Source organism: Agelaius tricolor, unplaced genomic scaffold (assembly GCF_023055355.1).
Source record: "Agelaius tricolor isolate 1412-34295 unplaced genomic scaffold, bAgeTri1.0.p SCAF_27, whole genome shotgun sequence".
Lineage (NCBI taxonomy): Eukaryota > Metazoa > Chordata > Aves > Passeriformes > Icteridae > Agelaius > Agelaius tricolor.
Window position 1 is genome coordinate 1,548,974 of NW_027269287.1, and position 23,938 is coordinate 1,572,911.

The 23,938-nt window shown below is 39.9% G+C and overlaps 1 protein-coding gene across 1 annotated transcript in view; it reads left to right on the top strand.

Moving 5' to 3' along the window:
- The first annotated feature begins 1,085 nt into the window (after positions 1–1,085).
- The window catches only part of FBXL17 (F-box and leucine rich repeat protein 17), a 266,957-nt gene continuing 244,104 nt past the window's right edge, over positions 1,086–23,938 (top strand). Inside the window, exons 1-4 of the mRNA XM_071448552.1 lie at positions 1,086–1,956; positions 14,388–14,510; positions 17,755–18,012; positions 18,717–18,848. Of these exons, the coding sequence (XP_071304653.1) occupies positions 1,225–1,956; positions 14,388–14,510; positions 17,755–18,012; positions 18,717–18,848 (1,245 nt within the window). The 5' untranslated portion in view covers positions 1,086–1,224. The remainder of the gene's footprint in view (positions 1,957–14,387; positions 14,511–17,754; positions 18,013–18,716; positions 18,849–23,938) is intronic.

Genomic DNA, 23,938 nt, shown 5'->3' on the forward strand with positions numbered 1-23,938 from the left:
AGCAATGCAGCCTCCAGCAAGGATTTACAAACCAGGGTACCTGCATCGATGTTCAACACACTGCACTTAGAGGTGAGTGTCTGCAGGAGGGCATAGGGGGTCAGAGGTCCCATATGAGCCCTGTTTTGAGATCTACAATGAATTAGAACAGCAGAAAACAAGTAGTTTCTGGAAAGTGCTGGTTGGAAGATGATGCTGACAGAAGAAAACTTGGAAGACTGCTCTTAGTGGTCTCTAAGCTTGTGTTGCTTTGCCACTCCAATCCTCAGCCACTGTCCTGCATATAATCTGAGACCAAGGGGAAGCGGTCTTCTCACATTTGCCTACAAAGTGTAGCACAAAAGATATTTGTATTAGTTCCTCAAATATATGCACATATTTTATATGTCTTATGTGTATATTATAAGACAATGACCTAAGGGAGGAGGTCCTGCAGATGCCACAAAGATGATGATGGGGCTGGAGCATCTCTCTTGTAAGAGAAACTGCAGGAACAGGACCTGTTTAGTTCGGAGAAAAGCAAAAGGGGTTCTCAGTAATGTATATAAATATCTTCAAGGCTGGTGCCAACACGATGGTGTCAGACTCTTTTCCGTGTTGCCCAATGGCATGACAAGGGGCAGTAGCCATAAACTAAAACACGGTAAGTTCAACCTCAACAAGAACGCCACGTTGAGGGTGGCAGAGCACTAGAACAGGTGAGCCATGGCATCTCCCTTTCTGAGGACATGCCAAACCCACCTGGACGCGTTCCCGTGTTACCTGATCCAGGCGACCCTGCCTTGGCAGGAGAGTAGGTCGAGATGATCTCCAGAGGTGCCTCCTAACCCCTAACGATTCTGTGGTACGTGAAATTCTGTGCATAGACGCAGATATTACAGGCGTACGTGCCATGGGCGGCGTGCAGACCCGCGTTCACACAGCGAGTGCACCGATGTGACACACGGCGGGCACGCACCCGCGCCCGAGCCTCCGCCGGCCCAGCGCGGCCGCTGGTGGCAGCAGCGCCGGCCGCGGAGCGCCGCCCCCGCTCCCCGGGGGAGGTCAGGCCGGCGGTAGCGGAAGCTTCTCCCTCCCTCCCGGGCGTCCCGGAACCAGCCCCGCCGCCGCTGCCGCCGCCGCTGCCTCCTCCTCCTGCCTCGGCCCGCCGGCAGCATGTCAGCTCCCGGCGCCGCCTCCCGCAGGTGACACCCGCCCTTCCGCTGCCGCCGCTTCCCCTCCTATATGGGCCACCTGCTCTCGAAGGAGGCAAGGAGCCTAAGCCGGGATCGCCGCCGCCCGCGGGGGAAGGTGCCGCCGCCGCGCAGCCGGAGCTGCTTCCTGCGCGGGCCCTGCATGCTCTGCTTCATCGTGCACGGCGCCAGCCCGCCCGCCCCGGAGCAGTCGCTGCCCGCCGGGGACCCGCTGCTGCCGCCGCCGCCGCCCTACGTGTCGCTGACCGCCGCGGAGCAGCGCGTCGCCCGCCGCCTCCTGCGCCTGGCGCCCGCCGCCTGGGAACCTCCGGGCCGCTGCCAGCGCCTCTTCCTCTCCGGCCTGCTGCCCTCGCCGGTGCGGGGCCTCCTGGGGCCGCCCGGCGAGGTCTCCTCCGAGATGGTGTGCAAGCGCAAGGGGGCCGGGCTGCCCGCCTGCCCGCCCTGCAAGCAGCCGCGCTGCGCCGCCGCCGAGCCCGAGCCTGGCGCCTGCCAGTGCCCGGCGGAGCCGCAGCTGCTCGCCCTGCCCGGCACCGCGGGGGAGAGCGGCGGGGGCACCGCCGGGCAGGGCGGCGGCGGACAGCCCGCCTCGCCGCCGCCTCCCGCGCCCCAGGACGAGAAGGAGCAGGGCCGGGAGGAGGAGAAGGAGCGGGGCGGCGAGGCGGGCTGCGAGGAGCCGCTGGAGTACCCCAGCGACAGCTGCCGGGAGGTGCCGCCGCCGCCCACCCCGGACATCAACCAGCTGCCGCCTTCCATCCTCCTCAAGGTGGGTCGGGATGGGGGGATAGACGGGCGAGCCCTCTCGTTGAGGATTTGGGAAGGGCCTGTGCCAGCGCCCAGGGTGCTGGTGTCGCCGAGCGGACTCAGAGCAGGGGGGAGCCGGAGGAGGCCGGGCCAGTTCGGAACTGCCTCGGTGCCTAGCTTCGGGGGGACGGGTAGGGTTCTGGGGTGTTGTTTGTGTCCCGTTCTGCGACCCCATTTTTTTGTCGTTGGAAACGGCTTTGTGAGGCATTACCTGGAGATGCAGACACACAAATCAGCTCCAGAAGCTGTCTCGTAAATGTTTTGACTGTACCCGTTAACTTCGTAAGGTGCCCTTTTTTACAAGTCGACTTTTACTTGCATCACGGATGTAGTACTGGCCTAGGGGCCTGTCACTGTAGAGTGACAGGCCATTTAGAACTTCCCTGGGTGTTGGAGCTACATAGACAAATTTTCAGTGTTGATTATTAAACAGCTTGTATTGCTGCGTATTGTGGATCAATTCAGGCCTTAGTAGTCCCACAGTGTTTGCAGCCTTCTTGAATTGCATGCTTTCAATACGTCTTACGCTGTATATCCGAGGAACTGTCTCACCTCTCCTGTCCCTTTTGGCTCTCTTTCTGTTCCTTTAATACTGTTCTCCTTTGGAACTACTTTCCATTTTTAAGCTGATCTTTTGACCACTGTACTGACTTCCTTCAACTAAACATTAGCTAAAAAGAGGAGTCTAGCTGGAACTGAGCCGGTGATGTTTTCCATAGTCTGATGTGAGTGTGCCTTTAAATTTTGGGAATAAGTTTTCAGGATTGCAGGAGTTTCTCTGAGGTCAGATAGCTAAACTTAAAGCAGGATGTAGTAATGGAGGAGTGAGAGGCTTGACTGTTGGTGTTTGTATTTTGCTAGTTGTACATCCACTGTAGAAAGTACTTCCTTTTTTCTTTTGTTGTCAAACAGTAACAACCTAACAACAATCTGTCTGTCTTGCACAGAGCACTAATTCTGTGGGAGATTTCGTTGGTTTGAGGGTTTTTTGTTGTTGTTGTTTGTTGGTTTTGTTTGTTTTTTTCAATACTCATAAGTGTGTTAGTAATGATAAGCATGTTTCATAGATGCACTATGCAAATTAATTATAGGCAAATAAGAATTCATGAATTCTATCATCTGAATTAATCTCATTTGTGATTACAAAATTGAAACTTTGTATTGTAGTTCTTCTGGAAGGGAATCCATTTGTTTGCCACTGTTATTGGAAGATAACTCTTTTCTTTGATATTTAATTTTAGGATTTGAAACTGGACTCATCTGATTAGTGTAGCTGAAATACTTTTGATCAATGGCATGAGTACTTTTCTGTGGTTACTTTTAGTACTCAGTGTCACTTTTTAAAAAATATCTATCTATAACTGTGCCATAACTTTAATAGTGAAAGAAGTCCATCTTACCTGTGGACTAGTTTAAATGTTATTTAGTGTCTATTTCATTCTTACCCGTGCTTTCAAGATTGTGGGGGTTTTATGATTGGTTGCTTTTTTTTTTACAAACAAGGGGTTTTGTTTTAACCCCAGGCAGCCACTCACACACCACATCCACAGACTGGCTGGGTGGAGAATTCAGGGGAAAAAAGTGTACCTTGTGGGTTGTGATAGGAACACTTTAATAACTGATGAAAAATAGAGTGTGCTACTAACAGTGTTTGTATAAAAAGGAGAGAAAGAGAGATCCAGGTGATGCACAAAACATTTGTTTGTACCAGCTACAAAACACTGTTACCAGCAGCTGGGAAGAATTTTATCCTAGCTGAAATCAGGACAGACATCTACCTTCCTCAGTGATTTTGTCTCTACAGTTGTCCTGTAGTCAGTTCCTTCTGCATTGTCTGAAAAAATAGGCCATTATTTCCAGCATTGTGGTAGGAGCCAACCTACTCACCCCCAAATTTGCCCTTCAATCCATAGCTGTACTGATGAGTTGGGTTTGTGGTTTTGGTTTTTTTGTGATTATTTATATGTATATATACACACAAGATATGTGTATCTTTATCTATATATCTGTCTCCTACCTATTCCATTGTTTTGGGTTTTTTGATTGCTTCGAAAATATACTAGTCTGTTAGGAACTTTGAACTTCAGATGTCTGCCTATTACAGTAGTTGGAAGTTTCTGGACAAACTGAATGACAGTTGTTCAGAAAGAAGACTGAGATGCAATCTTTAGTTAAGAGAAAATTGATAGAAAGTTCCTGTCCCTTGTTGAATAGAAAGAAATAACAAGCTTAATTTGGGTGAGATAAATGTTCTTTCACTGTATCATTTTCCAGGCCTTGGCAACAGTGGTTTCCCATCTCTAAGGTTATGTGACTGATACCTAAAAAGGTTGATCTGAACAGAGACTAGTCAGACTAAATGGACAAAAGATATTTATTGAAAGGCCTTAAAAGGATACACCCTGGGCAGCGCAAGAGCCTGGCCAGGGCCACGCCCAGATTGAATCCAAGATGGATCTGGGTCACAAGTTTTTACACTTTTATAAGTTTTGGTTTATCTACCTACTGGGTTCAATTGTCCAATTACAGCTCCAGGCCATGGAGTCCCAACTCCCTGGCTTGCCCCCTTCTCTCTGCTCTTGTTTCTGCTTTTTGGGTAATGGTTGTCCTTGATTCTGTAGCTGGGAAGGGATTGTTTTGCCAACTACCCTGTGAAGAGAACTCTAACACCTAATATGAAGTTTCAGAGTTACATACCAGGCAGCAGATAATCTGAAAAATATAAAAGCTGAAACCCAAGGTATCATGAGAAATTGGGATTTTTATTTATTGATTCTTTTCTAACATCAAGGAATGTTTGGGGTGTGCTTGAACTTGCTTCAAAACAAGAGAGTCTAGAATAGATGATGTCTTCTTTTGAGGTCCCCTTTCTCAGTTTGCTGATCTTATTTTTATAAATCATGAACATGTGCCTGTAGCACTGACCCTGTCAGTTTTGGCTTAGGGCTAATGCACTATAAAGGGAAGATAAATGTGTGTGTGAGTAGACATATGGGTATGTATTAAATGTAGGGTTTTCATAGGTATATTATTACTGTTATTTGAAGCACTATTGACTCCTTTTCTCTTTACTCAGTGCTCTTTACTTATTTTTCTCATTCTTGTTGGAAAGTTACAGGTTTTCTTTTGTTGCAATGATAACATTTTTTTATTATAATGTTGATTGAAACAAAATGCATTCCTGCTGTCATTGTACTGTTAGCACTGAATTTAAGTTAATCTGCGTTATGTGAAGTGGGTTTGATAGACTAAAGATAGACCTTTAATTTTGTCTTCTGATTTTATGAATGCTGGTGTTTATACCTGAAAAGACTGCATGTGCATTTTATAGTTGCACTGTGATTTTCTTTTAAAAATTTTTTAAAATTCTTTTTGGCTAGTGAGGAGGAAGAGGCTGCAAAATACATCATTTGGATTGGACTTTATCTGCAAGGTCATTGAGTCACTTTTGTAATATTAGCTTTCTTTCCTATTTATGCTGGTGTTCCAGCATATTATTCTGTCTAAAGTTCATGTTGAGTCTTACTTTTAAGTGTAGCACTAAGAGATATGAAACGGGTTTTGAACCTTTGTGACTGATGCTAGGAGGCAAAATATCCTTTAATTTTGCTATTAATTTGCCTGAACTAATATTTCTTCAGCAATGATCAACACAGCAATGTGGTTTGTTATGGATTTATTTTGATTTTTTGGCTTTTTGACAGTTTTTTGTTTTTCCCATGAAGCTTACTGTGATTCTAGTGGGGAAATGAACTTGCCTGAGGTTCACTGCGGGGTTACCAAACTTCTGGAATACAATTGAGGGGCAAAATTGTGAAGGGAAGGTGTGCCAGTAGACTAGTAACTAACAAAAAGACAGTATATGCTCATTATCTCAATGATAAATTTCTGAAAGATGTTGTAAATTTTATGACTGATTGCAGAATTATGAAAACAATTGTTTTGCTTTGCAGAGATGTGTTTGAAAAGGTGGCTTTTGTTCAAGCATGTAGGTTTTAACATCACAGAATGAGCTATGTGATGGAGGAGAAATGTCATGGAATGAAATTTCTGGTTTCTTTGACAGGATAGATGCCTTAACACTCATGGCCAGTAAAAGTTTCCTTAATGTTGTTTAGGTGTTGGCTTGGCTTGTTCAACATCTCCAAAATGACGTATTATTGCATGGAGGAAACTAAGAGATTACCAGTTGTGCAGTGCTGGAATGTAAAGTAAATTAAATGTAACATGTGCTTTCATTCCCTAAAAATTTATTTGTTTCTTTTGTTTAGGTTGCCTGACCCATGTTTGATCTTTCACAGGTTTTGCTTTGTTTTAATGTCTTTGTTTTTAAACTGGCATGGTGACTCAGAAGCATTACCTGGTGTCTTTTAGTGAGGACAGTTGGGTTTCTGAAAGTGAAAACATTGTGAGCTCCTGCAAGTAAAGCTACTCTGCTTATTGGTCAGGACTCTTCCTTTCCATTAGGAGGACAGGAATTACTTACAGACAGAAGCTAATATTGTGGTTTACCTTGAAGCTAAGGCAATCTGTGAGTAAGTGGCTGGTAAAGGCAGTGTCTGTCTCCTTTTGTAACTTCTGGCTGAGTGTTCCTGTCTCTGGCTTTGTGCTCTGCAGAGTGATTATGCAATTGCTGGGGGAGTAAATTCATATGGCTAATCTGACACCAATCTGTAACATTGCAAAACTTTTCCTTAGAATCAGCTGCCTGAAAGGACTTTCTCTAAGTACAGTCAGTAAATCCAGTGCTAAAATTCAAGAGACTCAAAGCAGGGGACAAGGACAGTTTGAACTTGATTTCCTTCATGGGTGTACTGAGGCTCCTTTCAGGGGTGTGTGAGTTCAATGTTCACATGTCCTTCATAAACTCAGAATTATTTGTATTTCCCTTGTTCTTTTCAAGTTATGTGTAAGCAAAGTGAAGAAATACCTTGAAAACAAAGCACATACTTGTTCTTCCTTCCTCTTCTCTGTCTTGGTTTGGAAAGACAGGAGTCTGCTAAGGAAGGCATAAGCCTCCCCTGAAATGGAGAATGTAAACCCTCCCCACCCCTCCGAATTGCTATAAATTTTAAATTAAGGGGCTCTTAGGCAAAAAAAAAAACATGGGAGCAGGAAATAACAATTCTTTAATAGGGAAGAAGAAATAAAAGGATAAAATAAACAATGCAGTACACTAGAATAACACTGACAGAGTCAGAACCCAACCTGACACCCTGTGGGTCAGGGTGTTGGTGACAGTCCAATTGGAAATGTGGCTGCAGTCCTCCTGAAGTGTCAGGTGTGATTCTGTTGGAGCACAGGCTCCTGCAGAAAAGGATGTAGTCTTCCTTTGACAATCCAGTGGAAGAAGAGGCAGCTGCTGTTCCTCTGGGGAATCCAGTGGAGAAAAACATGCTGGTGTCTCAAAACTTCTGGATTATATCTGGGTAGCAATACTTTGCTCCTCCCTCTGGGTGGAGCATCTCACAATGGGTTGTTATAGTTCTTATCAGTCACCCAGTGACATTCAATAGTCTGTTATCAGAAGATGTCTCCTCGAAAGGGAGGAGTGATTGTGATCACTCAGAGAGAGAGATAAGGCAAACTTCCCACTTGATAAAAGACAACTGCCATACAGATCGTAATAGAATACATCTTGCCTTGCAATCTGGAACATGAATTCTTGAATTTTCTGAAATAGAGTGAAACAGCCTTTAATATACATAAATCTTAATCTGGTAGTTTAACTGCTCTATGCCTGCAATTAGCAAATAATGTATTTTGTTGTTCATAGTAAAATGTCATGCGCTAAGCATGTTCTTTTTGTCAAATGGTACTTGAGAAATATTTTTGTTAATGAAATTGTAGTTAGTTGCTGAATAAATTGATGAAACAAATAAGCAGTTTTCCAAGAATGAATGTCTCAAGTTACTTAGGCATCATGAAATGTTTGAGTGTACGTTTTATTGTTCCTTTGTGGTTAATTCCTTAAGATTTTTGGTTTCAAACAAATCTGCCTGATGCAGTGTAATGAAAACAATTTTATAGATACCTGTTCATGAATATGAAAGCTTCTTATTGATAGAGGAGCGCTTTATTCACAGAAATGAAATTATTTTTTTCAAATGAAAAATGATGGACAGAAATAGGGGATGTGTAGATTCACCTTTTAATATTTTCTGCTGTGGGGCCTATATTTTGTTCATGTCCATAGATGTATGCCTGTTTTTTAAAGTTAGCAGTATCTTTTTAAAGAATAGTATTAGGAATCAACAGAATTCTCTTGCATCATTTCTTGAGGCAAAAGTTTCTTTGGTATATGCAATCAATAATTCTAACTCCTTGATTATGGTTTTACTCCTTGATTATGGTTTTATGTTTACTTTATATTTGATCTTGGTGATGTGAATTACTTCTTAGAAAACTTCATGCTGAGGATATTGTGTTAGCAACCACGTAGTCAATATTCTACTACCAAACTTCCTTTCATAGTAACTTTAATGAATATGGTTGACTTTTTGCAATATCGTTTGATTAAAAGTGCAGTATTTTTCTTTGCTTGATTCTCTTTGAGGAACTTAATTTAAGGCCAAAATTACCAAATATTTAAAGACACACTAAATAAATTTAGTATATGGATTTCTGATTTTTTAAAACTGTTCTTTATTATTTTTAAAAAACATATTTATAGGATGCTTTGTGGTGTTTTTTGTTTTGCTGTTTTGTTTTTTTTTTTCTCCTCTGCTGAAATACTCTAACATTTCACACAAGTGTTCAAAACAGTCTTTTTTAAATACATGGGTTGAACTCTCTAGCATACATTTTATATAGAAACAGTGGGGAAGTGTTAAGGATGTAACGTCTGAGGTCCATTATGCAAGGACTTACTAGTAAAGGAGAAAATTACGCAAAATAACTTTATTTCTAGTTTTTCTGGTTGGACCCTTCACTAATATTTGCTTTCTCCCTGTCTCATCCATTGTCTTACAAAATATTCTAAAAAGTTGAAGAAAACACCAAAACTTTGTTAGACACTTTTTTGGTGGTCTGAATTGTGCTGTGCAAGGACTTGGTTTAGCTGGTTTAAAATCAATTGGACATCACCTGATTCAGAATGGTGGATTGACACACGTGGGGTACTGTGGAATTAGCTGTGTTTTGTTGTTTAAAGGTAAAACAGTGTGGCTTTTCTCTTGTAAAGCATTTGTATAGGTGTTTATTCAAAATTAGACTGTTTGCATTGAGTGAAGCAGACTGAATGTGATTTGACTGAAAACTTCCTGTATCTGTTAGCTGACTTTTGCTGTCATGGGCATTGCATTTTTTTTTTTCTTTTGATGTAGAATCACTTAGGTTGGAAAACATCTCTCAGATCATTAAATCCAACCATTAACTGGTACTGCCAAGTCCACCAATAATCCATGCCCCTAAGTGCCACATCTACATGTCTTTTAAATGCCTTCAGGGATGGTGTCTCCACCACTGCCTTGGGCAGCCTGTTCCAGTGCTGGATAACTCTTTCAGTGAAGAAATTTTTCCTAATGTCTAAACTAAACCAAACCTCCCCTGCCTCAGCTTGTGACCATTTCTTGTTGTCCTGTCAGTTTTTGCCTGGGAGAAGACCCTGAATCCCCCTGGCTACACCCTCCTTACAGGCAGTTGTAGACAGCAATAATGTTCCCCTTGACCCTTCTTTTCTCAGGATTGAAAACCCTCAGCTTCTTCCCATCTGGCTTGTGCTCCAGACCCTTTACCAGCTCCAGTGCCCTCTGGACACACACCAGCACCTCAGGGTTTTTTCTGTAGTGAGGGACCCAAAACTGACCACAGGATTGAGGTGTGGCTTCACCAGTGCCCAGCGCAGGGGAATGGTCACTGCCCTGGAGTGCTGCCATGCAAGCCGTGAGCAGACAGTTTCTCCAGGAGAGTGCTGTGTCAAAGCAAACTGTCAGACAAAATTCACAGCCTTTCACTTATTCCACCACATAGGTTGTCTGGTCATGGGAGGAGACCAGGTTGGTAAAGCAGGACATGCCTTTCACAAACCTGTGTTGGCTGGGCCTTACTCCTGGTTGTCTGTATGTAACAACACTTGAGATTATCTGCTCCATACCCTTATTCAGGACCAAGGTCTGATGACAGGCCTGTAGTTTCCTGGATTTTCCTTCAAGCCTTTTGTGTAGATGAACATCACATATATCATTCAGTCAACTGGAAATGCCCCTGTTAGCAAGTAGGACTGCTTGTAAATAATGGAAAGTGGCTTGGTGAGCACTTCCATGAGCTCCCTCAGGGCCCATGGATCCCATTTTGCCCTGTAGACTTGTGGGCCTGAAGTGGTGCAGTGGGTCACTGACTGTTCCCCTTTAGATTACAAGGGACTTTATTCTTCTCCCTGTCCCTGTCTTCCAGTTCAGTGGGCTGGGTACCTGGGGGCAGCCAGTCTTGCGGCTGAAGACTGAGGCAAGGAAGGTATTTACTGGTCTTTATGAGACTGCATGAACAGTTTATTTCAAAGCAAGAGCTTGTGGTTAAAGAATTTACTATGTCTGGAAGGTATGATAAAGCTGTCAGTGAGGAAGATCAGGTATCCCTAAAATGGGATGTCGCCTGAAGGTTCATAGAGTCTCTTGCAGCCATTGAAGGGAAAGATAAACCCACTAATTTTAACAGTGACATGAAAGGGTGAATCAGGAGAAACTGACATCTGCATTAGGAATTTGAGCTGAAAGAGGGTAAGATGAGAGAGAGGGAGCTCCTTTTCTAGAACTCTGCGTCCTCTACCCCTGCCTTTTGCCAACAGGGAAAATAATGTAAAATGATTCTATAAAAAGCTATTCATTTTTTTTTCCTTTACTGTGCTGAAGGATATTCTGGTGTTTGGAAGAGGGATTAGACAGTAGAGGGGGGAGCAAACTGAATGGATTCATAGATATGGAAGTGTAGATGTTTGAGTACAATCGTCAGGAATTAAATGTGCTAACTAGTAGAACCATTGCCATCCAAGTTATTTGTCATAAGCAGGAATTAAATGAACAGGCCTGTGTGTAGGAATAGTTTTCAGCTGTATTTATACATCCATTGGAATTAGAAAATTTAAGCCACAATATCAGTGTGTGTCTAGAGAATAATACTGAATTAAAAGGTGGTGAAGTCATCAAAGTGAGTAGAAGTGTTTTATGCACTAGTGTAGTATTTTAATCAGTAGCTCAGCTAATCACTTAATGTGAGGGTGATGTGCCACCACCTGGGATGTGTATAGTCCTTGCTTCTAAATTCCATTTAGTGTAATTCAGTATGTCATCATCTAGCAAATGCAAGCTCTGAAGATAAGCTGTTGTTTCACATGCATTATTCAGCATTCTTTTATAGCTGGAACTTTTATAGCTACTACAGATAATAAAACTGGCAAGGCCTTGTTTTTGAACACATACCTCTTGTGTAACTTACATGGCTACTCCTGTGCATGCTGGGACTTCTGCAATGGTTTGGGTCTCCCTTCTCATCCTGGTGGCCTCACTGTTTTCTGAGAAGTCAGTTTGCAGCACCTGTTCTCCTTAATTGTCTCTGCTTCTAGACTTGAGTACAGCATGGAGTAAAATATTACTACAAATGCTTTTGGACATTTTAAAGAATATTTTCTATGCAGCAGTACTGTTTGTGTCAAGTGCTTAATCAAACTTGTTTCTTCTTTGTTTTGTTGTTGCTACAGCTGCTTCATGCAGGAGAAACAGGTTAGCAGTAGGTCTGTGATTTGTAAGGGCTTTCAGCTTTTAGTGGGATGGTAGCATGATGGGTTGATCCTGGCTGGGCACCACCTTCCCCTCCAAAGCCCTGGGACTCCCCTTCTTGACTGGTGAGACAAAACAATAGGAAAGGGTCATGAATTAAGGACAGGGAGAGATCACTCAGTGATTACTGTCATGGGCAAAACAGACTGAACTTAGGGAAATAGGTTGAATTTATTACAAATCAAATCAGACTAGGAAAATGAGAAGTAAAACCTACATCTTTCCTAACTGTTTTATCCTTCCTTGGCCTAACTGCACTTACATTTTTCTCCCTCCTTCCCCCAGCTGTTCAAGAGGACCAGAGTAGGGGACCAGAGTAGTCAGTTCATCATACCTTGTTTCTGCTGCTTCTTCATCACACATTCTCACTCTGTCTCTAGCCCAACTTGTTTCTTCTCAATGACATTTTTTTTCTCCTTCTTACCTTATTCCAGAGGTGCTACTGCCATCACTGACTGTCTTAGCCTTGGCCAGTGTGGGTCCATCTTGGGTGCTGGCTTATACTGGCTCTGTAAGATATGAGGGAAAGTTCTAGCAGCTTCTCAGAGAAGCTGCCTTTGTAGCCCCCAACTCTCAAAACCTAGCCATGCCAACCCAGGATAAACAAAATAGAATACAGATATTATTTATGGGCTTTTATTTTAACAGTGGCAGCTGTGTTAGCAACAGTCTTTACTGTACCAGGTTTACTATGTTCTTCAGTACTGCAAGCTTTGGTTTCTCAAAGGTGGTATTTCTACAAATAAACATATTTATTTCCCACTGGAGTAAAGATTAGTTGAAGTGTTTTATAATGCCAGCCTTGATATCCTTTGTTAATATTAATTGAAGTCTAAATGTCTGTCAAGTGTCTGTCTAAACATAATGTGGATCATGTTGCTTTGTTCTATTCTAAGTTTTTATAACTGTTAAAAGATTCAGTCTTCTGTTTCATGTTGGTAGCAGGAATTCAATTTTCCCAGTGCTCTTACTAACTTAGAATTACTGAGCATCATCAATGAGCATCAGACTGTCACCTATTCTCATGTTTAGAATTACACTTTTGCAGGAAATGTCAGATGCCAAATTACCACTTACTATTCAGTGCTTTCTTTCTGCTTGACTGAGGGTGATGGTATTCTTTGAGTGCTGATTGCAAGTGCCTCCTAGTCCTGCTCATGGTTTCACCAGTATGGACAAGAACTACAGGGATAAAGCAGGCAGTGATTGTTTGCTCTTCTGTCTGCTGTGTTTAACTGGCTGCCTAATGAGAAGCAGACACTGACTCTGGTAATGGCCAAGCAAACGCCTGCGGGGAAATGGGGTTCATGCACAGTCCTTCAATACTGAGGAGTCTTGCATAAGAGATTGCAAGTTTGTCATAGCTAGAAAAAGAGTAGAATGATAAATTTTGCAAGCATGTACAGAGAATCATGAATTTGACCCCCTCCTCTAATTCAAAATCTTCTTCATCAAGGGGTCTTGTTGGGATATACATATTTAAAACTGCTGGGGTAAGCCATGCCTTAGAACAAGGAGTACAGTTCATGGTTGTTATTCTCGACAGTTTGTTGTCTTGTCTGTTCCAAAGCCCACCTAATGAACAAAGTTCTTTAGGCTACTGTTATATTTCAATGCTTCATTATTCCTTCTTTTTTTTTTTCCCCTCTTTGCCATCCCTTTTCCTTGGCCAAACAGTACTAGTAGTTTCCTTGAATGTTTTCATGTTTGCTGAGCTTTCCTATGGACACTCTTGAGTATTTTCATGTTTTCTTGAGAAAATTACCTGAAATAGGCAGTAGTACTTCTATTTACTACTTAATGTCCTCAGATCAGTGGGAGGACTTTTTCACAATTTGCAGTCTGTACTCCTGTGTAAGTATAATGCCACTACTACCTTTTCTCAATATGGGATCACATGTAGATTTAAGTTCATTTGTGCTGACAGGGTACCTTCATATGAACTCTCGACAGACCCTCTTTTTATATTTATTAATAAACAACAGTGTTTTTATGAAAGGGATGAATGTAATACATGCTGTGGCAATTTATGGTCTTGCTGTAAAGTTATAGTTTATTCTTTTTTTTGCCAGCTGCCATAGTGCTCAAAACCTTGGGGTATAAAAGGCTAATTTTGTGCTTCAGTTCTCTTCTATGACACTGATTTACTCAGCTAATTTACTCTACCATCCCATATCCTCTTTCTGCAAGACTTGATCTTTTAATACCTTTATGACTCTTCTTACCAGTTCAGTTAAAAATAGAAAATAAAAAGAAAGGTTTCCTATCCATTTCATCATGGGAATGAAAGCACTTTTTAAATGACTTGCAAATAACACTGAGCTAATTTGTAATTCTTTAGGTGTGCCATCTCAGAAGCACTTCTGAAATTCAGTCTATGAGATGAGTACTTAGGATATATTCTATTGTTGGTTATGCTAATATGACTTACTAATATTGTCAGTTCTTGTGGGATGTAGGTTTTTTTTTTTGTTATTGTCTGACTAATCAAGCAGGGGGCAAGTGTGTTTATAATGCATGCTAATACTTTTCTGTCTTTTACAAGACGTCTTGATAATAAAATATTTCTGTCTCTAAAATAAGATTACGTGTGACAAATTTATTTTTTCTTTCTTTACAGATATTTTCCAACTTATCTCTGAATGAGCGTTGCCTTTCAGTGTCATTAGTCTGTAAATATTGGCGTGACCTCTGTTTAGATTTTCAGTTTTGGAAGCAACTGGATCTCAGTAGTCGTCAGCAGGTATGAAGATATCATTGTGGAATAATTGTTTTCATGACTCTGAATTTGTTCTTGTAATTTGTACTTTTGACCAGGGGTAAACAAAAGAAACATATAAAATGGTGATATCTGTAGTTGCACGTATCTTTCTGCTATTCACTGAAAATATCTGCACCCTTAGATTGGTTCCTTTAAATATAGTACATTTTGTCTGAGATCAGTTACTATACAGTGTGGGCATAAGTACTATTTAAATTACCTGTCTCACTCTGCATCAGGTACTCTGAAGGTGTGAGATGTCTTATTAATTCAAAGACAAACATGAGCATTTCTGAGGTTGCTGTAGTTGGAAGAATAGTCACATATGTGGTGCTTGCTCTGTTTAACAAATTTTCTTTATTTTATTCTTCAGCTGGTATGGCTCCTACTCATTAGAAAAGAGACTGTTTGTTTTTTTTTTTGTTTTCAGTGTTTTGGTTATTTTAGGCTTTTAGCCAATCCTAGAATTAAATATTTGTGGGTTTAATTTAGTGAGATCCCTAGGAGCCTAGCCTTAAATTGTACAGGGTAACTTCCCTCCTTGGAAAACTTTAGGGATGCCAGTATTGTTGGGCCACTGCCCTTGGGTTTCTTGTTGAGTAGTGACTTGCGGGGTTTATAAACTGCATCTTGACCATTTAATGAAAATACAGAGTGCAGAGAAATAACAACTGGACAGTTGCATTTGAAGAAGGATTTTTTTTTCTTTGCAATTTGTCTTTGTTGCGGTTTAATCCCAGACAGCAGTCAAGGCCCAGGCAACCCCTTCCTCACTCCCCCACCAGTAGAGTTGAGGAGAGAACTGGAAGAATAAAAGCTACATAATTAATGAGTTTAAAGAGTTTAATAGTGAAAGCAAACCACACATACATATACAAAATAAAAATTAAGAACAAGACAAAGAATTAATTCACTGCTTCCTATCAGCTGGCAGATGCTCAGGCATCCCCAGCAGAGCAGGGCCCTTGAGAAGACACTTGAGAAGACACTTCTCAATGACTTGAGAAAACAAACTCCATCACTGGAAATGTCCGTTCCTCTTTCTTCCCCTCACTGACTGACTGACTGACTGACTTATACATTGACTGTGATGCCACATGATCTGGAATATCCCTTTGGTCAGATGGGGGTCACCTGTCCTGGCTGTGTTCCCTCCCAGCCTCTTTGCTAGTGTGGCCAAGTGAAAAGGAGAAAAAGCCTTGGCTCTGCGCAATCCCTGTTTAGCTGTGAGAAAGCCAGCATGAATCCAAAACATAGTTGCATACTAGTCACTGTGAAGAAAATTCTACCCCAGGCAAAACCAGCACAGTTCTTTTCCATTTTAACACCTGCCTGGTGAAAGAGCAAGAAAAAAGATCTGACTTGCTACAAATGAAAACCTTATTGAATGCAGCAAAGACTGCTCCTCAGCTGTATAAGACAAAAATCAAAAGGGATTCGTGTTGCTCTCTTGCCCTCTTTGCTTAAAGCTAAATCTTGTCTATGCCAAGTAAATTTTTCTGAATGGTCCTTTGTAGGATTGTCTTCTTTTAAGATTATTGTCATTTTGGCTGACTACAATGTCCATAGATACAAAATAGATGGAATTTTTGTTTTTACAAAAGTGATAAGAGAACTTTGCTCTCTGAGCACCCAGGGGCTGCTCTGTCAGCCACACTGGCACCCCCTGCTTGGGACTGAAGCCCCTCTGTGGCAGCAGCCCAGGGAGGTGATGGATGCCCTGCTCGGCTCCCTGAACACCCCACACAGTCAGACCACTTTCCTTACTGCCTTGACTTCAGGTTTGCCACAGCAGAGTCTCAGACCTCTGGGTCCTTAAAATAATGTAATCATTGTGCAACAACAGAATAACACCTCAGGCTGGAGGAGGAGGGACCCTAGAAAAGGGACCCTTGTGCTTTTATGCCCTCCCAGTCTGTGCATGGGTACATCTGGGGGCTCTTGGCTCCTGCTGTATTTCCAAGTGTTCCTCACCTGGCTGCACCACAGGTCTCTGTGCCCTTTGTTTTACAAAGGCCTGGCACTAGTTCATGGCCTTTTGCCTCTGGCTGTGCAACCTGGAGCTTGGCTGTACCCTGAGCTATTTGCACTGAGTGTATTCCTCAACAGTTCTCCCTTTGATTAAATGGAGCATACCTGCTAACATATTAAAATGAAAAAAGAAAAGTTTTAAGACATTGAAACACTGCCCTTCCATACAGCATTACTACAAATAAGAAATATAATAGAATGAAGGCTAACACAATTTCTATAGGGCACAAATCAGTATGAAATCACATATATTTCAGTAAACAAAGGCAGTAACGTTTGGTGGCTCCAAGTTACATAGTTCTGTTATTCTACTTACTATATTTTGGTATTCTACCTTCTGTTGGTTAAATGATTCCTATCCTTCTTATGTTAATTAGTCCACTTACTCAGTCTTTCTGGTCTTTTGGTTTGGTGGGTTTCTTGGTTTGGTGGTCTGTGGTGTTTGCCATGTCCCCTTGCCAGAATTGCCTTTTACTCAGCTGGAGTTGATTCAACACAGTTGCGAAGTTTGCTTTGTTAGTTTCTTCCTTATCTAAGAAGTTCTGCCAAATGTCATTGTGGTCCATGAATTCTGCATTCTTTGTGTCCACTCTCAGTAGTACATTACTCTCCCCAAGACTGTTAACCTTTCTTAGGAGCTGAGGTCATTGAGGCACATCAAGTCTTAAACCTTAATAAGGCAATTCTACCCAAAAGTAATTTATCTTTCTAATACCTGGACATCACAGATAGTTTGTTCATGGCTAAAAAGAGAAGTAGGTCTGTGGTTACCCTCCTAACTCTGGAGCTCAGTCTGGTCCTGGAGAACTTCTGTCAAGCTGGGCAGCCATTTGGGATTCTTTTTGTGGTGACATAAATTCCTGCAGCTGCCCATATTTTCTGTACTTGTCTAGCTGTTGCCTCTCCCTCTGTGAACTTTATCATGAAGCCATCTAGCTACAGTCTACATAGTATGTCAGAACTGGCTTTCCCCTAATTGACCATATTCTATCAAAACCATCAGCCCCCCCCACCTCTCTGAAACAAACCAATTGCAGTAAAATATTCAGCCATAGGTAGTATTTGTAAAGGAGGTATAGTTTCATTTTTCGTATAGCTCATGGAAATTCATTTTACAAACAGCCATTTTTGTCCTAGTGACATTAAAGATTTTTATGGAAAAAGTTATATGCGAGTATTTGTTTTTTCTTTGCAGGTCACTGATGAGCTGTTGGAAAAAATAGCATCAAGAAGCCAGAATATTACTGAAATCAATATTTCTGATTGCCGCAATGTTTCTGATACAGGAGTATGCATATTAGCAATTAAATGTCCTGGGCTCTTAAGATATACTGCCTACAGGTGTAAACAGCTTTCTGACACCTCTATTATTGCAGTTGCCTCTCAGTGTCCTCTTCTTCAGAAGGTGCATGTGGGCAATCAAGACAGACTCACTGATGAAGGCTTGAAGCAGGTAAACATCCATTCCCCAGATTCCTTCTGAAGACTTAGTATATTTCAGCTTAGCAAGAAGAAGAACATACCCTTTCATTGGATTTAATTAAAATGATGAAAAATCTTTTTTTAAAAAAGTTGGTGTATGGAGACATTTTTTTGGTGTGGTAAATGCTGTTCTCTAGGACTGCACATACTTTTTAATACCCAGGGATTGAATCATCGCTTTTGTAGTTAAATGTGCAGTTTGACTCCTATACTTCACTTCTGTTGGATTCAATTTTCCTGAGCTTGGTTGCTATTCAAAACCCGTGTTTAAGTAACTCATTTTTGCTTCATGAATGTTGAAGGTGACTAAGATCTTCATTTGTTGGAGGTGCAGGAAGGTTTCATCAACTCTCAGAGAGTGTTAAAGGAGCATTTAGGAGTTAGGATAAATTAAATAAGCTGTTGAGCATAAAGGCATTGTTAGCTACCTGTGCACACAGCAAATAACTTAGTTTTTATGTGGTACTGTTAGCTCCATTTTGTTGACTGTAGTTAGCAACTTCATTTTGTCACGTATGTAATTAGAATCTTTCTTGTTTGCATACAGTGTTTCAAAGCCGAAAAGAAAGATAATTTTTAATAGGGGGTGTAGAAGCAGAAAAAAAATTTTCTCCCATCTCTTCATTTCAGTCAAATTCTGTTGTTTTTTTCTCACTTTGATTTCATTAATTGCAGCTCGGCTCAAAATGCAGGGAATTGAAAGACATACATTTTGGGCAATGTTACAAGATCTCAGATGAAGGAATGATCATTATAGCTAAAGGCTGTTTGAAGCTGCAAAGAATATATATGCAAGAAAACAAATTAGTAAGTACATATCGTGATTTTGTTCTTCCCAAGGCATTTTTTGATTGTCAAAGCTTTCTATTGCTCTTTATCTTTTAAAAATTTTCTTTAGAATGGCTGCTTTTTGCAAGTGAATTGCTTAAAAATGTTTCCGGCTGGGAAAATTGCAATTCTGCAGAGATGGCACAGAAGGTGATGCAAAGTACAAGTTAAGCTAAATGCATTAACTTCTTGTTTTTAACGTGGTATTTCTTCAGTAGTTGTTTGGGAGGTGGTTTGTATAGGAAAACACAGTTCATATGAGATGTTTCTTTTGTTTCTACAAGTGCAGTAAAAAGTGCAAACATCTAAAAGATTTTTTGGAGCTCAGGTTCTTGATTACAAGTGATACACTCTGATAATATTTTCTTGAAATATGTCACTTTCTCATCAGGATAGAGTAGTGTGCCTATGCTAGTAGAAGGAAATTGTTGAGGAGTAACAAAACAATCTTGAGTCCTAATTCTAAGCAGTCTCTGAAAGGATGGTTTCTAATGCAGAGAGAGAGAGTAGCTTGCAAATGACTTAAGTTTTTTTTCTAAATTTCATTCTATTTTTAAAATTTATTTCTTGTAAGAAAGTAAAATTGCTTGCAGTTGAATTTTAACTGTCAGCTAACATCGTGGTTATAACCTTTGTTTCAAAAGTGCTGAATTGGAACAAATAAATTGTGTTTGTAAGAAAGCAGCATGCCTTGTATTCAAGAATTAGTCGATATTTAGCTTCAAAAAGATAAAGAAGTGGTAATGCTCAAGATTGTTTTGCCTTTTTTTTTTTTTTAATAGAAACCATTCTCAAATCAACGAAGAAAGAAAAAGGCAGCCAGTTATTGGTTTTGATTAGTACTGTAGAAAGTTGAAAAATAGGAGACAGAGACCTAAACTAAGATTTCTGTGTAGTTCAAATGCAGAAAAAGAACATGCCCCTTCTCTTGTGTTGAAACACAATCTTGAATACTGTTGAAGCTAGTCTTTCTTACCTTAATACATAAAAAACTTTAAATATGACAAAGAAAAAGAAATGATCTGAGAAGTCTGGAAGGAAAAACATCTTCCTTCCTTCTCTAGAAAGAGAATGTTGGGTGAATTAAAATTAATTAACCCACCTTTTAAAATTAATTAACCCTGTCTTTGAAAAGAAGAGGAAAACCTTCAAGATTTGCATAGTTGCATGTGAAAAATGACTTAATTGTAATTAAGAAAGTAGTGTGTGTAAATACCTGCATAAGTACTTGATCACTGGAAAATTTGGAGGCAAGGAATTAACTTAGCTTTCCTTGTAGATGCATCTTAGAGTTCTCATCATTGAAGTTTTTATTCACTTTATAGTATGAAATATAACCTAAGAAGTTGTTATTGCAGTTATTAGCATTTAAAGACTTTGTGGTTTTAGTATCTGAAATATCATTGATGTTCCTGGTTGAAATGGAACACAGGAAGTATTTTAATCCTTTTTAAGACAATCGTGAATTGTACACTTAACTTGCACTCTACTTGGTTACTTCATTGTTGAAAACATAACACTAATTTTTATTTGCAAATAAGACAAAAATATTTGCTATCAAATAAATAGGAAATTTCTCTTAATTTTACCCCTTCTGATAATTTGTCTAGTGACTTACCAAAACTGAATTTTTGCCTAGTTTTTAATGAATTTACTTTCTTTTTTGAAGTATCTAATTGTACTTAAATTCCTGCCTATCCTTAATTTTTCAGGGGGAAGAAAAAGTCATGGGGCAAACTTGGTATAGCTCTGTAAAATTAAAATTCAGATTCATAGATCTTCATATGTTCAAATGAAATAAGTTTTGAAGCTGTTATGAACTCCAGGGTGTTGAATCCTTAGAATAAAATAACTCCTGAACAATGCCCTTAGATGACAAAGCTGAAGGAGCTGCTGTGCTTTCCCTTTGCTAGGCACAAGAGACTTTCAGGTCTTGCTGGCAGTGTTGTTTTGTGTGATGACCCAAGACAACTTTTAAGAGTTCTCATGCAATTGTAAAATAGAAACTTTTACATGCCAAAATAGTTTAAAAATAAAGGGATTGTTTAGTTGGGGAATTGCCTTTAAAGGGAGTCATGGTCGGCAAATGGTTTGTCAAGTTCTGTGGGTTACTTTTCTCCCTTCTAAAAAATCTCCTTAATATTTGGTGTGGCACATATTGCTTCCTGCTCCACTGGTGAAGAAGGTGTTTTGGGGAGATATGTGTTGCTGTGTGTGTGTGTATTTTCAAAGTGATTAAGCATTCATTCTCTGAAATCAAAATATTCTGTAGCAAGAAAAGTGTACTTGACACACAAGGGCTTGGTCTGTGTATTTAAAGTTCATAAATTGTCAGTATGCTAGAAGGAGGACTCCTATCCTTCCCTTTTAAGCAAATGCTGTAGCATCCATGTAAATAATGTAAAGAGTCTTATGTTTTGCATTTTCTTGTTTATTCCTTTCTCAGAGGTACTTAAAATCATGTGTATGACTCTTATAGGCAATTTCTATTAATTTCAAAATGTGTAGTGCATTACAGGTAGTACATGATGGTTGAGTTTTCATATAGGCTTGTCTCACACTAATGGATTTTACACTTCAAAAATACATCTAGGCAGAGGCAACCATCAGCTAAATAATGACTTTGTGAGTGCTACTTTGCAGTAAAATGTGTGTGGATCAGGCAACACAGTTCAGTTGCTTCATCTGTTGCTAAGTAACTCTGTTATCAGACTGCTGAGCAGAAGCAGAGAAAGGAGAATTTATGTTCTGATTGTTGAATATGCTAGACATTTCACAGAAAAATAGACCCTTTCCTGTCTTTGAAGTGCTGATTATTTCATGGTAATAAGCAAAAGCTGCAGTTAATAAATGGGACAAAGAATGTAGGAGGAAAAAGTTAATGTTGCATGGCTAACTCAACAACAGAAGGTTGTTGTTATTTGCATAACTGTTTAGGATTTGTATCTCTTCAAAATATGTTTATTTTTCCTCTGTCCTTTGAATGACAGAAAATTATATGCTGAGCCTCTTCTCTGAAGCATACTAGCCAAATTGGGACCTAGTAAAACAAAAAATATATAACTTTTTAGGACTTATGAAGTGTGCCACCGTGTTGTGTCTCTTGATCTACCCCCAAGAAGTCTGATGCAATTGAATAATCTCACAGAATTTCAGTGTAAATGGAAGAGCAGATTATAGCTCTGTCCAAACAAAACTAGAAAATTTCTTAATTTCTTGGCTGAATTTAGTTGGACTTTTTATTTTATGGTTGTGACTGATACGGTGTGCTATAACTTCTGTGTTTGCATCATGTGAATTTTCAATGTGAATGAAGCTGGTGGCAGATGGATAGGTTGATTTCATTGTTATCTTTGTACCAATTGCTGTTTTTAATCTTTCCACCTGACATAAAGAGTACCTAGCTTAGATGTAAAGCCAGAGAACTGTTCCACACTAATGTGTAGTAATCTAGCTGAGACACAGAGAGGGGGTACTTGACCTGGATGGCTTTTATTGCAATAGAATGGTGGAGTCCCAAAATATGTTAAAGGATTTTTGAGATGCAGAACTCAGTGACTACAGTGCACTCAAATGAAAGGGTTATCTCCAGAAGCTTTTGTGCAAGCTGTCTGTTTTCTTTATTTTGAATAAAGGAGATCTAGATTTAGAAGCTCAATGTAGAGCTGAAGAAAACCTTTCTCCACTTAACTGAATTGATTTTATACACTATTTTCTTTTTAGTTACTTTTCCTTAACTGGGTAACTTAATGGCTAAAATTATGTTACAATTGTTGCCAAAACTTAACCAGGTGGTAGTTACAAGTTTGTTCCTTTCTATTCCACCTAGCGTCTGTGGATTTTTGTGGTGAACTAGATACAGGTAATGGGAGAGAGCTTTTAAAGATAAAGCGGGGTGGAGTTTTTGATATTGTAAGAGAATGTCAGTATTCCTCCTTCTATACTTTGTTCCCATGCTCTCTATTCTCTTTTACAAGCTCATTTAAGAGTGGATGAGCTAGTATAGTAGCTGCTGTAGCAGCACTTCTTCATTTCCAATAAAATGATGTTGTGAAGTGGATCCTTAAAGGCAAATAATAGGTTTGATGGTTTCCAGATATGTTCATTAAGACAGTTAGAATATAACTTGGCTGTGTTTCTATTTCTTCGTTAGACTCTTGAGTCTTCAAGTTCAAGATAACCCAGTTTTGGCCCAGTTGGCAATATACTTGATATGTGATAACACTTTTAAAGTACATATTTTACAGGTGGCTATTTAGCAGTTTTTTAAGATGGGTATTCTATAAGGGTTCTGCTTACCTTTGCTGTTTGTAGCAGACAAGAGTTTAAATTCAAGTTAACTGTGATGCTATGTTTGATAGAAACTACAATGCTTAAGATATGTGAAAAATATGTTTTAGTTTCAGTAAATAAGAATTAAGATAGACTACACAGAATATTACGGTTTTGTTCCACAATTAAACAGTTAACATATGCTTTTACAGCATTGACTGGAATAAACTTAGTATAAAAGTGTATAGTAAAAAATAAACTTAATTCTCATATTTTCTGAATAAAAAGTATTGTGTAAGCTGATAAATTTATTTTTGTCTTTTAATGATATTCCCCTCCCCATTTCTGTTTTTACTTTGGGAACCATTTCCCTTCCTGCTTCATACTTCTCATCTACAAAACACTTACTTCAACATTGAGAGGAGAGAGTATTTTGCTTTGAGTTTAGCCCAGGCAAATTGTTTCAGGAAGAATGTATTATAGGGCTTATAAACTGCACAGTGTCAAATGTTTAGAATGTATAATAATTTACTTTGTTTCAATGCTAACAGGTAAATGAAAGAATTTTTTTGGGGAAAATATTCCAAAAGAATGTAATTTCCCTGTCCTTTTTCCATCCCCCACAATATATTCCATATGCTATTTCTCTTTTTACATGCAGTTGCTAAAAACTGTTCTTCTACTTGAAGAAATTTCAGAAAAGAATTGATTTCCCATGTTTCTACAGGCATACTTTCCCAAAATACTTTTGAACCACTTTATATCATTATTTGAGGTTTTGAAAATCTCAGATTTCC